The 19,097-nt window shown below is 42.2% G+C and overlaps 1 protein-coding gene across 3 annotated transcripts in view; it reads right to left on the reverse strand.

Moving 5' to 3' along the window:
* L1CAM (L1 cell adhesion molecule) overlaps nt 1-19,097 on the reverse strand; it is a 1,396,060-nt gene that overhangs the window by 356,724 nt on the left and 1,020,239 nt on the right. For all 3 annotated transcript variants that reach the window (XM_073600356.1, XM_073600355.1, XM_073600354.1), the window contains 2 exons: nt 12,146-12,343; nt 11,398-11,468 (listed from right to left, as the gene is read on the reverse strand). In XM_073600356.1, the coding sequence (XP_073456457.1) occupies nt 11,398-11,468; nt 12,146-12,343 (269 nt within the window). The remainder of the gene's footprint in view (nt 1-11,397; nt 11,469-12,145; nt 12,344-19,097) is intronic.

A 19,097-nucleotide genomic window follows, 5' to 3' on the forward strand; every position in this document is an offset into this window, starting at 1 on the left:
CTCAACTAATTCGCTCCAATACATTAGCCAGTCTCCATGAAAGGCACTTTCCCGAAATCCTCCCTCTTACCCAAACAGGTTGCAAACCCCCCAAAAAATGTCATTTGTGTTCAAGTAGAGGAATTTGCTGTGACACGCGATACTACTGTCCCCAATGTCCCTCCCAGCCAGGCCTCTGTATTGGAGAGTGCTATCGGAGCTATCATACATCACTACACTATTAGTAAAGTGAAGATGATTTTTTTCCAGTTTCCACTATCTGCCATTTCTGTGAATGATCCGGACTGTTAACGACTATGCCTCAGCCAAACATGTTTCTGCCTTCAACGTAAATTGACCTCGGCCTGTTAAATGACCATGCTTTTTTCCTGCCTCCTGAACTGATCATTTGCCCTGCCACTGTACAGTACAGGGGTCTCACATATATGAGGGGCTCCAGAAAAGGTTTTCCGAGTGGAGAAAACGTTTTTCTCCGGTTTCTTCGTTTTCTCGGATTAGGGTCTGGAGACTTGGAGGCTTCGTAGAGATATGGGTGGGAAGAAGCCTCTACCTCTGTCCTCAGGTCTTACCTGACCAAGGCCTAAATGTTATAGTGCTTCCTGCTGCCACCTGAACTGGTCATGCCTCTGCCTGCCACCTGAACTGGTCATGCCTCTGCCTGCCACCTGAACTAGCCATGTCTCTGCCTGTTACCTGAACTGCCTGCCAAACCATGGACTGTACTGAACTATGTTCATACTTTTCCATATCTGTCTGCTGCCTGGACAATTCCTGGACATTTCCTTTAGCTGTCTGGACCAACGCTTTGACTGCTCTGGAACGGTATTCCTGCCTGCTAAAACCAAAGGTGAGCCTTTTTTTACCCTTGCTCAGCAGAATGCATTTTGGGGTGTAATTCTTGGTGTGTACATACTATGTGTTAGAAGCCTAAAGGTGCTACTTGGATGTTGGGCCTATGTATGTGGCCAGGTAGTGGAAAAGTCTCACACATGGGGTATCGCCACACTCAGGACGAGAAGCAGAATGTATTTTGGGGTGTCATTTTGGCTATGTACAGTGGGGACGGAAAGTATTCAGACCCCTTTACATTTTTCACTCTTTGTTATATTGCAGCCATTTGCTAAAATCATTTAAGTAAATTTTTTTTCTCATTAATGTAAACACAGTACCCCATATTGACAGAAAAACACAGAATTGTTGACATTTTTGCAGAGTTATTAAAAAAGAAAAACTGAAATATCACACGGTCCTAAAGTATTCAGACCCTTTGCTGTGACACTCATATATTTAACTCAGGTGCTGTCCATTTCTTCTGATCGTCCTTGAGATGGTTCTACACTTTCATTTGAGTCATGCTGTGTTTGATTATACTGATTGGACTTGATTAGGAAAGCCACACCTCAGTCTATATAAGACCTTACAGCTCACAGTGCATGTCAGAGCAAATGAGAATAATGAGGTCAAAGGAACTGCCTGAAGAGCTCAGAGACAGATTTGTGACAGATCTGGCCAAGGTTACAAAAAAAATCTGCTGCACTTAAGGTTCCTAAGAGCACAGTGGCCTCCATAATCCTTAAATGGAAGACGTTTGGGACAAAAAGAACACTTCCTAGAGCTGGCCATCCAGGTAAACTGAGCTATTGGGGGAAAAGAGCCTTGGTGAGAGAGGTAAAGAAGAACCCAAAGATCACTGTGGCTGAGCTCCAGAGATGCAGTCGGGAGATGGGAGAAAGTTGTAGAAAGTCAACCATCACTGCAGCCCTCCACCAGTCGGGGCTTTATGGCAGAGTGGCCCGACGGAAGACTCTCCTCAGTGCAAGACACATGAAAGCCTGCATGGAGTTTGCTAAAAAACATCTGAAGGACTCCAAGATGGTGAGAAATAAGAGGAGAAAACCAGGCACTGCTCATCACCTGTTCAATACAGTCCCAACAGTGAAGCATGGTGGTGGCAGCATCATGCTGTGGGGGTGTTTTTCTGCTGCAGGGACAGGACGACTGGTTGCAATCGAGGGAAAGATGAATGCAGTCAAGTACAGGGATATCCTGGATGAAAACCTTCTCCAGAGTGCTCAGGACCTCAGACTGGGCCGAAAGTTTACCTTCCAACAAGACAATGACCCTAAACACACAGCTAAAATAAGGAAGGAGTGGCTTCACAACAACTCCGTGACTGTTCTTGAATGGCCCAGCCAGAGCCCTGACTTAAACCCAATTGAGCATCTCTGGAGAGACCTAAAAATGGCTGTCCACCAACGTTTACCATCCAACCTGACAGAACTGGAGAGGAGGAATGGTAGAGGAGCCCCAAATCCAGGTGTGGAAAAACTTGTCGGCTGTATTAGATCAAAAGGGTGCTTCTACTAAATACTGAGCAAAGGGCCTGAATACTTAGGACCATGTGATATTTCAGTTTTTCTTTTTTAATAAATCTGCAAAAATGTCAACAGTTCTGTGTTTTTCTGTCAATATGGGATGCTGTGTGTACATTAATGAGGAAAAAAATGAACTTAAATGATTTTAGCAAATTCCTGCAATATAACATAGAGTGAAAAATTGAAGGGGTCTGAATACTTTCCGTCCCCACTGTGTAAGCCTTCAAAATGGGCACTTTTAATTTCACGTTTGGGTCCTATAAACTTCAATAGGGTTTGTTATTCAGTTCCTTTTTTTTTAGCATTGTATATTTATTTGGTTTTCAAGAAAAATACAAAGAGAAATCAAAGAATCATATTCAAAAGAGCATATCTCGTGAAATAAAGATATACCTATAACAGTACAAATAAAATAAGTTATAACCATTCAAAAAAGGAGCTTATATCACATGTAAAAAATGGGAAATCTGGATAATAGGTCGAAGGAGCTGGCTGTGATAGCAAACGTGAATATCTCATAACCCTATTGTGGCTCCACCTTTTAGGCCAGAAAAACATAATGTATCAGAGAACTAAAACATTTCAAGACATCAAAAGAAAAACATCAAAAGGAGAGGGGTACACCATGGATTTGAACAATATGACTGTGATATAGATGAGAATAAGGCAAGAACACCTGAACAAGCTAGGAATCCTAGAAGGATGCTATTCAATCAGGAGTGTAGGGAATTGCTTCTGAGTTGAATCTGGAGTTATCCCACAGGTCCCATATTTTTGAAAAGTGGGATAAAGTGTCATAAGTGACTGCTGTCATATGTTCCATCCTACATATATGGGTTAGGTTTGTACCAATTGGGACTGCGTAGGAGGCTTAGAAGATAACCAGCCAGTGGGTATTACTCTTTTAGCGGCTAATAAGATAAAATATATACATTTCTTTGTGTGTTTAGGGACCCCTGGGAATGAGAGACCTAACAGATAATGAATGAATGAATGAATGATTGATTTGTATAGCGCTGCAAATGTGAACTGAATTGCCTCAAGGCGCTAGATCCGTCCTATGTTGTCCAGCTTCTTAGAAGAGGTAGGTCTTGAGTTTCTTTCTGAAGGCCTGATGGTTTTCTTCCATGCGAATGTGAGTAGGTAGAGCATTCCATAGCCGTGGTCCTTGGACTGCAAATCTTCGTTCTCCCTTTGTTTTGTAGCGGGTTTTTGGAATAAGCAGGAGGTTATGGTTAGAAGATCGAAGACTGCGATTGGGTCTGGATAATGGACTAGGTCTAGAGGTAGGTCCATCTCAAAAAGATCTTGAAGGAGGGATTGAACTGAATTCCAAAAAGGGCGGACCATCGGACAATCCCAGAAAATATGGTAGTGTGTACCTATATCTTTAAGGCATCTCCAACATGTCTGGGGAAAGGAGGAATCATATTTATGGAGAACTTCTGGGGTTCTGTACTAGAACATGAGGATTTTATAGGCTGTCTCTCTCTGCTGCACGCATCTAGAGGCTTTAGATATTGAGTCCCAAATTCTTTGCCATTGTGGGAGAGAAAGAGGGGTCAGAATGATCTTGGCCCATTTCCGCATAGAAGTGTGAGAGATTTCTGTAAGTGGAATAGATTCATGAATAATTTTAATAATTGATGTGGGCCCTGGGTACATAATTCAAATGCAATAGGTTTTTCCAAGGATAGGGACAGCGATTTAGAGCAAAAATAATGTTTGATTTGGAGATAAGAGAAAAAAAGGTTCTTTGGGATCTCAAATTTGTTATGGAGTTCCTGGAATGAAAGCAATTTATAGGTCACAGGGTGTACCGGGTTACAAAGCTGGAAAATACCGGCTAGTGACCAAGGGTACAAAAGTTTTGGGAGTATAGACATCTTTAGGACATTTATCCTACCGAGAAGAGACAGAGGGCAATCCTCCCATTGACGTAGAAGATGATCTATTTCCGCAAAAAGAGAGGGATAATTAGCATTATAGAGAGTGGAGTATGATGTGGTTAGGTGTATTCCTATATTTTCCAGTGATAAGAAAAGTTGTTTTGTAATATGGTAAGGAGTGGAAGGGGAATATGTATGGGTAAAGCTTCCGTCTTTGCTGTGTTTACTTTATAACCGGAAACCAGACTAAAAGTGTCTAATAGAGTGTGGAGTTTGGAGAGGGAGGTATGGGGTTTTGTCAATGTTAAAAGAATGTCATCTGCAAAGAGGGAAAGTTTGAAACTCTGCAGATATTAGGATGAGAACGGATAGCTTCAGCTAGAGTAAGGGAGATAGGGGACAACCCTGTCTAGTACCATTGCTAAGGGAGAAAGATGGGGATAAGAAAGAGGACAACTGTACCTGGGAAGTGGGACTGGAATATAAAGCGTGGAGAGCTGCAATAAAGGGGCCTGTAAATCCAAATCGTGTGAGAGTGGCAAACATATAGGGCCAGCCAAGCCTGTCAAAGGACTCCTGAGCATCCAAACTTAGAATAAGAGCTGAGCGGGAAGTCTTGTCAAATAAATCTTTGAGGTCAATGGTGGGTCTGGTGTTGGTGCCGGCGTGTCTAGAGGAAACAAAGCCCACCTGATCTTTGTGTATAAGTTTAGGGATTATAGAAGTTAGTCTATTAGTTTTTTTAATTTTTGTAAATATTTTACAGACTGAATTAAGTAGAAGAATGAGCCTATAGTTATCTGGTAGTGACGGGTCTTTTCTAGGTTTCGGGAGGACTGTAATGCGGTCATGTAAGAATTGAGGATGAGGGACAGTGCCCTTCATCAATGAGGCAAATAGCTCAAGTAAATAGGGGCTTAAGATTGGGAGGAATGTCTTATAATAAAAATTAGACAGGCCATCTGGGCCCAGTCATTTGTGTGAAGGGAGGTCCTTAACCACGGCAGCCAATTCTTCTGGAGTGATAGTAGCATTGATCGAAGAAATTTGGGAAGGTGACAATTTAGATCATTTTAAAGGGTTAAAGAAAGAGTCAAATTTGTCTTGGGAAAAAACGTGCCTGGAGTCTGCATTCAAGCAATTATATAATTGTTGGTAATAGTTTCCAAACGCCCTGTCAGCTTGTAGGATAAAATCAGGGAAAGAATGGAATGGGCGAGGTTTAAGTCTGTTCACCAGCAGTCTATGAGCAGTCTATGAGGTTTATTGGAGAATTCGTAGAGATTCTGTTTGGCCCAGAGGAGAGATTTGGAGATACCATATCTAGAGTTTTCAAACATTCATATAAAGAGGTAACTGTGTGCAGGCGTACCACCGTACGGGAAGCAAGCAATAGTCTTTCCGCGTTACATAGCGGGGAAAGGATAGAAGACCACTGCAAAGCTGTGTCTTTTTTCAGGTGAGAGCCAGCCAAGATGCACTGACCTCTAAAATACACCTTATGAAATTCCCAGGGGGTGGAGACTTCTGCCACAGTGTTTTCATTTAGGTGAAAAAACTCAGACAATTCTTGGGATAGTTGGTTCCTGATAACTGGGTTATAAAGAAGGGAATCATTAAGACACATATGACAGGTCCTAGTACAGGGTGAGGAGAGCATGAGGTCGAGTTGAACAGAGGAATGATCAGACCAGGTAATGGGATTAATTTCCGAAGTGACTGTGTACGTCAGTAACAAGGATGTGACAAAAATATAGTCTAGTCTGGAATACATTTTGTGGGGAGGGGAGTAAAATGTGAATTGTTTAATTCAGGATTAAGGATGTTTCAATCGCCACATGTCTAATAAATTGTGAGATCTAATGAGTCCACGGAAGCGGAGGGAGTAGAAGAAAAAAAGTGTGCGTCTGTTTCTTCTAGGGGACATGGTCATATTGAAGTCACCTCCAATAATCATAAAAGGCTGTGAAAAATTTCCAAGCTTACCTGGCACATCAGTGAGGAACTGTATCTGACCTGAATTAGGGGCGTAAACATTAATTAAGGTGAATAAACATGATAGGTAATCACAGTCCAGGAAGATAAACCTGTCGTGAGGGTCCATACAGGAAGATCCCACTCTCAGGGGACAGGAGTGTTTATTCAATATGGCTACCCCCGCTTTCCCAGAAAGGTCAGAGGTAATGAAAGAGGTATGAAAATGCTTAGCGGCAAATTTAAAGGAACCCCCTGGACGGAAATGGATCTCCTGGACTAGGATTATGCCGACTGCCGAGGATTTGAGCTCCTTTAAAGCCAACCATCTTTTATGAATGGAGTTCAAGCCCTTCGCATTATAGGTTAAAATCCGTAAAGCCATTATACTGTAATATAATTAAAGCGTAGCTAATATACATCGAAAACAACAAAACAAAAAAAAAAGTCCATGGTGTATCTGAAGGGAGAAAGACATAAAAAAAGCATATATCAACAGTAGGAAACAGTAGTGCAAAGAGTGAAAAATAGGTAAAAAAAAGACCTATAGAAACACAAAGTCAAAAATCAAAAACCTGAGAGGTTGAAACCTCCCAGGAGTCCACAAACGCAGCCGTGAAACCAGGATAGGAGCATGGGGGCCTCCAAACCGACTGGAGTGATCCCCGCCGTCTTTTAGCAAGGAAAATAAAACAGATGTGAAGTTTGAAACAAAATAAACTATAAAATCAACCCATGGGCATGGGACAAAAAGACCAAGATCGGGGAAGCTGAATGGGACATGACCCAAATCAAAGCCAAACAAACCGTTTTGAAGAAGATCTTCTGGTTGGGTGTCTGGAAGAAGGATATCATTGAGGGGTGGACAAGGTCTTCTGCGATTTCTGACGAACCTGAAGATCCGTCATGGAATATTGCATACCATCACGTGAAACTGATAAGCAAAAGGGGAAGCCCCAACGGTATGCAAGCTGGTGGTTTTACAGATGGGAAGTCACTGGGTGGAAACTGCGACGTTTAGCTAGAGTTATGGGCGATAAATCACTAAAGACCTGTATCTTTGCGCCTTTAAACTCCAATCTGGTTTTGTTGTGGGTGGCCAATACAAGAGCTTCCATGCTATCATAGTAATGGAAGCGTACTATGATATCCTTGGGGTTGGCTTCTGTGGGGGGTTTAGGAGCCAGTGATCTGTGAGCCCGATCCAGACACCAGTCTATGTCAGGGATGAGAGGGGCTATGTTGTTAAAGAGACTCAATAAGTAAGGGCAAATTTCTCGATCACCCATTGTCTCAGGGATGCCCTGAGTTCGCAGATTTTGCGCCGTTCCCTGTTTTCCAGATCTTCCTGCTGGGACAGGAGTTGGAAGACAGAATGTTCCAGGGCTGCATTATCCTCTTCTAGAACATGGACATATTGTACCAGATCATCAAATTTGTTTTCAAGCGTGTCAGTACGTTCCTCCAAGTGTGCTATCTCACGTCTCAGTTCTTGAGCAAGTTTCCCTACTTCCCGGGTAATATTGCGTGTTCGGCTTTGCAAGAGGGATTGCAGCTTTCTGTCCAGCACTTCCACTGTTAGGGGGGGTCAACAACCCCGCTATTGGAGTGGATGGGATCTGCGGATGAGCATCCCGTCTGCCTCGAGTGGGTCCGCAGGGTTGTCCTTCATACTCGAGGCTGGGGATTCAGGCCTATGCAGAAAGCGGTCCAGAGTCTGGGAAGACCACAGCTCCGTGGTGGGTAAAGGAGACGTTTGGGCCCAAACTTCACCATGGGTTGCCCGGAGATAGCGGTGGGATGTGAGGAAGACTCCCGTGGCAGTATGAGCTCTGGGTAGCTGTGATAAGCAATCATAGCAAAGCAGCTGGTTTTGACTAGTAGCAATCCTTTAGGCAATCCAGGTATAAACTGTCTGTATACAGTGTCCAGAGTGATATATTAGTGACTGTTAACTGGATATTTGGGCAGGTGCCCCCTTACCAATCTTGAGAACTTTGTAGTAACTTCTTTGGCGAGCGATCCAAGTCAATTATTCTTACTGCATGCGGACTGAGATGGCAGGTAGTCTGCTGAATCAGTAAGTTGTCCGACTCTGATGCTTTTAGCGATGCTGCTGGGGTGCCCCTCATGTAGTGTGCAACGTCTGACCCGCTTGAGCTGGAGCTGCAAAGGTGGTGCAACGTGTACACAGCGGTGAGCTGGTGCTCACTCGATGAGACCCAGGAAGCAAGAGAGCCCGGCAGATCACTTTATAGCCTCCCCCATCATTCTCCCCTTAGTGCAGATGGCTTGCTGGGATGTGTAGTTCATGGATAGTTCTGCAATTCAGTGATGTCTGCTCAGGAGACTACAGTTCCCACAATGCTCTCAACTAGGCTCAAAAGTATGACACAGGCAATCCAAGTCCAGCACTAGGGAGATACAGAGACAGTCTGGAAAGGTAGAGGACAAGTCTGCAGTGTCAGATAGCTGTAGTCTGCTCCCGGCTACAGGTAGGTAGAGGAGATGTGGAAGCTGCACTGCTTTGCTCTGTTAGCAACCATCTTGGCTGCAGCTCTCACCAGAGCTTCTTTGATTATTCTTCACTTGAGTTTGCTCCTTGTGTTGGGTTGAAACAATATGCTGTAGCAGGGAGAGAGCTACATTTGATAGACATTATTGTGTCTGTTTTATGGGTCCAATGAGGGTTAACAACCTTGATGGTCCCAAGGTGTACGGAGCTCAATCAGGAAGCCTCCTGCATCAATCACTGTGTGCATGCACCCCCACCAATGAACATTTTAAGCGAATAAGAAAGGTAAATTAGTCTTTAAGAGAGGATGAAAGCTAGAAGATGGAAACAGGAGGTAAAATAAAACAGAGGATTGTAAAACAATAGAGGCTGATATGGCCAAAATCTGTTTTAAAATAAATACATAATTTTCCATAGCTGACATTCTTCCCAGAATGCTAGGTCATGCAGATTCTTCGGCATTACACTACTGGAGACAATGACCTGAGACAAATATGCAGCCAATATAGGCAGAAAGTCAGAATTCCTGATCTGTATAGTTTAGGGTCAGTACTTAACCACCTCAGCCCTGGCAGGATTTGCCCCCTTCCTGACCAGAACACTTTTGCGACATTGCACCCAAACAACATTGATGTCCTTCTTTTCCCCACAAATAGAGCTTTCTTCTGGTGGTATTTGATCACCTCTGCGGTTTTTATTTTTTGTGCTATAAACTAAAAAGAGAGACAATTTTGAAAAAAAACACAATATTTTTTACTTTTTGCTATAATAAATATCTCCCAAAAATGTATAAAAATTTTTTTTTTTCCTCAGTTTAGGCCGATATGTACTCTTCTACATATTTTTGTTAAAAGAAAAAAATCGCAATAAGAGTATATTGATTGGTTTGCGCAAAAGTTATAGTGTCTACAAAATAGGGGATAGTTTTGTGACATTTTTATTATTATTTTTTTTTTATTAGTAATGGCGACCTGCGATTTTTATCGCGACTGCGACATTATGGCGGACACATTGGACACTATTTTGGGACCATTGTCATTTATGCAGCGATCAGTACTATAAAAATACACTGATTGATTACTGTATAAATGACACTGGCAGGGAAGGGGTTAAACACTAGGGGGCGTTAAAGGAATTAAGTGTGTCCTAGGGAGTGATTCTAACTGTGGGGGGGATGGGCTACTAGTCACATGACAGGGTGCAGTGATCTCTGTCATATCACTAGGCAGAACTCGGAAATGCCTAGTTTACAAGGCATCTCCCCGTTCTTGCGCTCCGTGACACGATCGCGGGCACGCGGCGGTCATCGAGTCCGCGGGACCCGCAGTCCAGGTCACAGAGCACACAGCGGGCACGCGCGCCCACAATGTCGCATCTTAAAGGGGATGTACCTATATGCCCTTTTGCCCACCCGTGCCATTGTGCTGACATATATCGGCGTGTGGTGGTGGGGAAGGGGTTAAATCACTGAAGTCAGAGGATAACCATGGCACAAAAAGCCAATTTACAAGCATAGAAAAAAAATGAAAATGTTAATGTAAATGTATGAGAACATGTTTTTCTGATGCGCTATGCGGTTTGTGAATGCATATGGTTTAGCCAAAGACCAGTGGCTCATATAGTATGAACTAATTGAAGTTAAAGGATGTTACAAAAAAAAATGTTTAAATGTCTCCACTTGTGACAAAGAAGGGCCCTGCCACTGGAAGAAACAATGATAGACAAAACTCACTATATACTGTATGATAAAATGTAAGTTCCTACTAATGCTGAGTAGCAGGATGTGGGCAGTGAGTTCTTCCTGTTAACTTAGTGTGGAAGGCATACTGAAGTCTGAAATAGAATTCATAGTGATTCATTGATCATTGAAGAGTCATTTAAAGTCCATAAAAGGATGGGGCTATTACTTTCACAAATGACCACCATATGTCAGAAGCCTTATACATTGTACTTTGCGCGCCCACAATGTCGCATCTTAAAGGGGATGTACCTATATGCCCTTTTGCCCACCCGTGCCATTGTGCTGACATATATCGGCGTGTGGTGGTCGGGAAGGGGTTAAATCACTGAAATCAGAGGATAACCATGGCACAAAAAGCCAATTTACAAGCATAGAAAAAAAATGAAAATGTTAATGTAAATGTATGAGAACATGTTTTTCTGATGCGCTATGCGGTTTGTGAATGCATATGGTTTAGCCAAAGACCAGTGGCTCATATAGTATGAACTAATTGAAGATAAAGGATGTTACAAAAAAAATGTTTAAATGTCTCCACTTGTGACAAAGAAGGGCCCTGCCACTGGAAGAAACAATGATAGACAAAACTCACTATATACTGTATGATAAAATGTAAGTTCCTACTAATGCTGAGTAGCAGGATGTGGGCAGTGAGTTCTTCCTGTTAACTTAGTGTGGAAGGCATACTGAAGTCTGAAATAGAATTCATAGTGATTCATTGATCATTGAAGAATCATTTAAAGTCCATAAAAGGATGGGGCTATTACTTTCACAAATGACCACCATATGTCAGAAGCCTTATACATTGTACTTTGTGATTAGGACTTTATCAAGTATGTTGGAAAGTCTTTACTGATTTTTTTATTTGCAATGTCTATTACAATGTATAGTCTTAGAATTACTTACCTTCCATGTTATTTTCATGTTATTGGGTTTAGTGCCTTCTCCCCGAACATCAATAGGGTTGTTTAAAGGAGCTATGGTGGATGCAAAAAATACAATTTAACTTGTGTAACTGTCTTGGCTCATTCTACATCAAGAAAAGCCATAAATATTAAATAGTTTGTCAGTCTCCTGATATTCAATTCTGGAAATTCGAAATCTGACTAGGTAATATCACTGATGGCTTACAACTGAAACCAATTTGGGCAGTAGTTCAACTGTAAGGATCTTTGGTGTTAAAAACTGGTTATATAACCCTGGTCTACATGAAAAGTAAAGTAAAATAAGACTGAAGATTCCAGTATATCTCAATTAATTATTGTCAAGATGTTTTAATCGCTTGTCACATTGGCATGGGTATGCATTGTATAATAATACATTTTTGAAACACAACTGTTTCAATACATTACTTACTTATTGGGGCTATGAGATAAGTCTCACTCCATAACCCCTACTCTTTCTGCCTTCAATTAAATGCATGTTAATTCCCGGATCCCTTTCATATTGCTATACTCTGTGGCAAAAGGGCAAGGAAAGGGGGCACCGCATAGAGCAGAGACTCAAAAACTTAACTGGTAAGGACTGGACCTAGTTACTGCTTCACCATATGCCAGATGGATAGGGAATTTTCACCCCCAAAATGAATTTTAGCTGTGGGGAAAATTTGTTAAGGTTCACTAGTCTCTAACTATACCTAATGTGAGATTATCACCTGCTTCCGGCGTCCTAATGCGGTCTGATGGCTTGCTTCCATTGCTTGGTCCCAGCTCATTCACTGCAATAACCCGAAACTGGTAATTTACATAAGGAGAAAGGTCCAGGTATGCTGAGTTTTCAGTTCCACCAACCCGTTTTAGTTCATGCCATATTCCAGGTTCGAAATTATCTTCCTCAAACTCTATGATGAACTCTAAAAGATATTAAAAATATATACTTTTGAAATACCAACATGGCAACCTCTGTTCTTTAGGAAAAGGTATTGACTGTAACATTACCTGCACGTTCACCAGACATTCCCCCTGTTTGTAAATGAATTTTGTCTGATTGAACTGCTGAATCATTTTGCAGATGATTGTTTATTAACAGCGCTGGACCTGTGTTTTTAACCATTATGTATTTTTTTATGCAAATGGATTTTAGGTATAGCAATGTACTGTACATAGAGGTGTAAGGAGTGCTGTATTATTTCATGACTTTATTATCATGATTTATAAATTAATCATTAGCATTCTGAACAACCAGTAAGATGTGTGAATAAGGGGAAGACACAGGGATGAATTCGTAAACAGTAAAGATGTTTGGAGAACAGTGATAATGTAAAGTTAAGAGTGTTACATAGTAACATAGTTATTCAGGTTGAAAAAAGACACAAGTCCAACCAGTTGAACCAAAAAAAATAAAAAAATTAAAAAATCATACAATCCCATATACACAATCCTTCACCCATAGTTGATCCAGAGGAAGGCAAAAAAACCCAGCAAAGCATGATCCAATTTGCTACAGCAGGGGAAAAAAAATCCTTCTTGATCCCTTGAGAGGATTTTCCCCAGATCAACTTTACCTATAAATGTTAAATTATATACATTAAGGAAAGAATTCAGGCCTTTTTTAACCACTTCAGCCCCGGAAGGATTTACCCCCTTCCTGACCAGAGCACTTTTTCCAATTTGGCACTGCGTCGCTTTAACTGCTAATTGCGCAGTCATGCAATGCTGTACCCAAAAGAAATTTGCATCCTTTTCTTCCCACAAATAGAGCTTTCTTTTGATGGTATTTGATCACCTCTGCCGTTTTTATTTTTTGCGCTATACATGGAAAAAAAAACGAAAATTTTGAAAAAAAATGATATTTTCTACTTTTTGTTATAAAAAAAATCCAATAAACTCAATTTTAGTCATACATTTAGGCCAAAATGTATTCGGCCACATGTCTTTGGTAAAAAAAATGTCAATAAGTATATATTTATTGGTTTGCGCAAAAGTTATAGCGCCTACAAACTAGGGTACATTTTCTGGAATTTACACAGCCTTTAATTTATGACTGCCTATGTCGTTTCTTGAGGTGCTAAAATGACAGGGCAGTACAAAACCCCCACAAATGACCCCATTTTGGAAAGTAGACACCCCAAGGAAATTGCTGAGAGGCATGTTGAGCCCATTGAATATTCATTTTTTTTGTCCCAAGTGATTGAATAATGACAAAAAAAAAAAAAAAATTACAAAAAGTTGTCACTAAATGATATATTGCTCACACAGGCCATGGGCATATGTGGAATTGCACCCCAAAATACATTTAGCTGCTTCTCCTGAGTATGGGGATACCACATATGTGGGACTTTTTGGGAGCCTAGCTGCGTACGGGGCCCCGAAAACCAATCACTACCTTCAGGATTTCTAAGGGCGTACATTTTTGATTTTACTCCTACCTATCACAGTTTTGAAGGCCATAAAATGCCCAGATGGCACAAAACCCCCCCAAATGACCCCATTTTGGAAAGTAGACACCCCAAGCTATTTGCTGAGAGGCATGTTGAGTCCATGGAATATTTTATATTTTGACATAAGTTGCGGGAAAGTGACAATTTTTTTTTTTGCACAAACTTGTCACTAAATGATATATTGCTCACACAAATACATTTAGCTGCTTCTCCTGAGTATGGGGATACCACATGTGTGGGACTTTTTAGGAGCCTAGCCGCGTACGGGGCCCCGAAAACCAATCACCGCCTTCAGGATTTCTAAGGGTGTAAATTTTTTATTTCACTCCTCACTGCCTATCACAGTTTCGGAGGCCATGGAATGCCCAGGTGGCACAAAACCCCCCCCAAATGACCCCATTTTGGAAAGTAGACACCCCAAGCTATTTGCTGAGAGGCATGGTGAGTATTTTGCAGCTCTCATTTGTTTTTGAAAATGAAGAAAGACAAGAAAAAAAATTTTTTTTTTCTTTTTTTAATTTTCAAAACTTTGTGACAAAAAGTGAGGTCTGCAAAATACTCACTATACCGCTCAGCAAATAGCTTGGGGTGTCTACTTTCCAAAATGGGGTCATTTGGGGGGGTTTTGTGCCACCTAGGCATTCCATGGCCTCCGAAACTGTGATAGGCAGTGAAGAGTGAAATCAAAAATTTACGCCCTTAGAAAGCCTGAAGGCGGTGCTTGGTTTTCGGGGTCCCGTGCGCGGCTAGGCTCCCAAAAAGTCCCACACATGTGGTATCCCCATACTCAGGAGAAGCAACAGAATGTATTTTGGGGTGTAATTTCACATATTCCCATGGCATGTTTGAGCAATATATCATTTAGTGACAACTTTGTGCAAAAAAAAAAAAAAAAATATTTGTCTCTTTCCCGCAACTTGTGTCACAATATAAAATATTCCATGGACTCGACATGTCTCTCAGCAAATAGCTTGGGGTGTCTACTTTCCAAAATGGGGTCATTTGGGGGGTTTTGAACTGTCCTGGCATTTTATGCACAACATTTAGAAGCTTATGTCACACATCACCCACTCTTCTAACCACTTGAAGACAAAGCCCCTTCTGACACTTTTTGATTACATGAAAAAATTATTTTTTTTTGCAAGAAAATTACTTTGAACCCCCAAACATTATATATTTTTTTTACAGCAAATGCCCTACAGATTAAAACGGTGGGTGTTTCATTTTTTTTTTTCACACAGTATTTGCGCAGCGATTTTTCAAACGCATTTTTTGGGGAAAAAACACACTTTTTTAAATTTTAATGCACTAAAACACACTATATTGCCCAAATGTTTGATGAAATAAAAAAGATGATCTTAGGCCGAGTACATGGATACCAAACATGACATGCTTTAAAATTGCGCACAAACGTGCAGTGGCAACAAAATAAATACATTTTTAAAAGCCTTTAAAAGCCTTTACAGGTTACCACTTTATATTTACAGAGGAGGTCTACTGCTAAAATTGCTGCCCTCGATCTGACCGTCGCGGTGATACCTCACATGCATGGTGCAATTGCTGTTTACATTTGACGCCAGACCGACGCTTGCGTTCGCCTTAGCGCGACAGCAGGTGGGACAGGGGTGCTTTTTTTTTTCTTTATTATTTTTTTGCTTTTTTATCTTATTTTTAAACTGTTCCTTTCATTTTTTTTTTTAATTTAATCATTTTTATTGTTATCTCAGGGAATGTAAATATCCCCTATGATAGCAATAGGTAGTGACATGTACTCTTTTTTGAAAAAATTGGGGTCTATTAGACCCTAGATTTCTCCTCTGCCCTCAAAGCATCTGACCACACCAAGATCGGTGTGATAAAATGCTTCTCCAATTTCCCAATGGCGCTATTTACATACGGCGAAATCTAAGTCATAAAATGCTCGTAGCTTCCGGTTTCTTAGGCCATAGAGATGTTTGGAGCCACTCTGGTCTCTGATCAGCTCTATGGTCAGCTGGCTGAATCACCGGCTGCATTCTCAGGTTCCCTGTTGAGACAGGAGAGCCAGAGAAAAACACGGAAGACGGTGGGGGGGGCATTCTCTCCCACTGCTTGTAAAAGCAGTCTAGAGGCTAATTAGCTGCTAGGATTGCTTTTACATGAAAGCCGACCGTTGGGTGAAAAGAATGATACCAAGATGATACCTAAACCTGCAGGCATCATTCTGGTATAACCACTCAAAGTCGTGAATGCCGTACCTGAAGGCAAAAAAATGGTTAACAATAAAGCACAGTAAACGGTAATGTATAAAAAATTGCATACCTGAAAAGCAAACATGATAAAACATAATAACAATAAAACATTGCAGAATAGAATACAGTAAAAAAGAGCAGAACAATAGAGAGAATAGAGAGAGAACAATAAAACGACAACTATTGTTTTTTATTTTATATTTTTGTTTGTGGTTTTTTTTTTACACTTTTTTTGTAACTGTAACTTTTATAACTGTAACCGGTTCCAGGTTCGGGTCTCTCAAAATGCGATGGCATCTTGGGAGACCCTGTGAAAGTGTGTCCTAGTCTGTGGAATGCTGTACCCTACGCTAATACTCAACTAGTGCATGGTAGCGTTCAAAACATTCACCAATGCAAAGACCAGGATTGTCAGGACAGGAGGGACAATAATAGCGGGTGTCACGCCTATATCCGCGCTTGCTGCAGACACGACATCTTTTTTGGGGGGGTTAGTTGGGTAGGGGTACTCGGGAGGACATAAAAATGCCTCTCATGCAGCCGACTGTATTTGGTTGGGGATGTGAATGGGGGAAGTACGGGCGCTGCAGAAGTGGTGGGTTCCCAATTAGGATTGGCAAATGCAGCAGGAAGGGCATTATGGGCACGACGGGCCTGTGTTTGTCTTCTTCTTGGTGGCAGCGGGACACTACTTGTGCTTGCCACCTCACCAGCTTGAACTGCACTTATGGGACTCGCCACGTCACCAAGTGTTACTGCAGTGCTGGTTTGACTACGACCGGGGTGTACTAGGCCGCTGGCGCTTGCCAGTTCACCAAAACGCTACCAAAAAAACTGTTAGCGATCGCAGGGATCAGGCCTGACTCTGCGAACGCTGCAGTTATGAGTTTAGTATTTTGTAAGTGACAGTGATCGATCGATACTGCATTTGGGTGGGCTGGGCTGGGCCGGGCAGAGGGGCAAAACGCAGGTGCTAGCAGGTATCTGGGCTGATCCCGCTAACACTGCATTTTTGGGAACCCTAAACTGCTGGGGACGCTAGTATAGATCTGATCGGATCAGATATTGATCAGTTCAGATACTATACCACTAAGGGAGGCGTATGCTGCGTGCGTGGGTGTTAGCGATACTGGCGCTAATCTGACGCTGCCTGGGGCGACGCATATCACCGCCGGGCGATCAGGGGGCTAAACCTTTATTCGGTAATAAACGGCGGGTGCCCTGACTCTATAAAAAATAAACTAACTAACCAGCGTCACCCGCAACTGTTATACGGTGATCAGTGGTGAAAGGGTTAACTAGGGGGCCATCAAGGGGTTAAAACATTTATTAGATAGTATATGGGGGTCCCTGTCGCTATAAAACGCTGATGGCGAACCTAAATATTTACCTCCCTAACTAGCGTCACCAGCGACACTAATACAGCGATCAGAAAAATGATCGCTTAGCGACACTGGTGACAGGGGGTGATCAAGGGGTTAAAACTTTATGGGGGGGTAGGGGGGTATCCTAGACCTAAAGGGGGCTAACACTAACTGTCCTAACACTGTAACTGTCACAAACTGACACCAATACAGTAATCAGGAAAAAAAAAAAAACCTGCTTGGTGTCAGTTTGTGACAGGGGGGGTGTGATTGGGGGGGGATCGAGGGGGGATCGGGGTGTTTTGTGTACCTGGCATGTTCTACTGTGTGTGTGTGTGTTGTGCACTCACATTCCAGTCTTCTCTCCTCGGCGCCGGAATGGAAAATACCGAGCTGAGGAGAGATGACATTATTTCCTCTGCCTCTGTGTACAATACAGAGGCAGGGAAATGATCCCATTGGCTGGGAGCGATCGCGAGGGGGGGCCACGAATGGATGGCCTCCCCCTCACCACCGATCGCCGGGGGAGATTTGCCGACCGCCGCAGGCACCGGGGGGGGTGGTCCGATCGGACCCCCCACCCGCGGGCAGGCAAGGACGTACCTGTAAGCCCTTTTGCCTGCCCGTGCCGCTCTGCCGACGTACATCGTCGTGCGGCGGTCGGCAACTGGTTAAAGCAAGCTACTGAGCTGGCCAGAACCTTTTTTCCTCTAGACGTAAAGAGTGCCCCTTGTCCTCTGTGATGACCTTAAAGTGAATAACTCAACACCAAGTTCACTATATGGACCCCTTATGTATTTATACATGTTGATCATATCCCCCCTTAATCTCCTCTTCTCAAGAGAGAATAAATTCAGTTCCTCTATTTCCTCATAACTGAGTTCCTCCATGCCGCTTATCAGTTTTGTTGCCCTTCTCTGCACTTTCTCCAGTTCCCCGATATCCTTTTTGAGAACTGATGCCTAAAACTGAACTGCATATTCCAGATGAGGTCTTACTAATGATTTGTTCAGGGGCAAAATTATCTCTCTCTCTCTCTGGAGTCCATACCCCTCCTAATACAAGAAAGGACTGTGCTCACTTTGGAGTGTGTTGTAGATTGAGTTACCACCTTTTCTGGGAAAAATACTGGCCTTTTAATTCTATCCTAATCCTAATCCTATCCTAATATTAATATTGGCAATAGCTTTCATTTTTATTGACAAGGCTGATAAAAAACACACCAGGTGGCAACCCTAGTTGTAGCAACTAGGAGAAACGGAGAGAGAAAAATACAAAGAAATAAACTGTTGGTAAAGGATGAATAACCACACACACTCTCTCCCACACCCTCTGGTCTTCAAACTTTCTTCACCTTTCAATTTAGCAAGCCACTGTCTTCTCATAAGCTTATTTCCAGCAGGTGGTTCTGTTATCATTTGCTCTTCCCACATACTTAAGTATTGAAGGGGTATTTTGTGGAGAATTTAACAAAAAAAGGGATATCCCTCCAAAAACAGTTTCTCAATTCAGACAGCCACAGGGTGGCTGGTGTCCAGGTAGGGTTGTGGACAAAGGCAACAGAATCCACATAGGCCCATCACTTGCACTGTCCCTAGATGTCAGCTCAATAGATCAAATTTATAATTAGGT

This window comes from Aquarana catesbeiana, linkage group LG09 (genome assembly GCF_042186555.1).
Source record: "Aquarana catesbeiana isolate 2022-GZ linkage group LG09, ASM4218655v1, whole genome shotgun sequence".
Taxonomy (NCBI): Eukaryota; Metazoa; Chordata; class Amphibia; order Anura; family Ranidae; genus Aquarana; species Aquarana catesbeiana.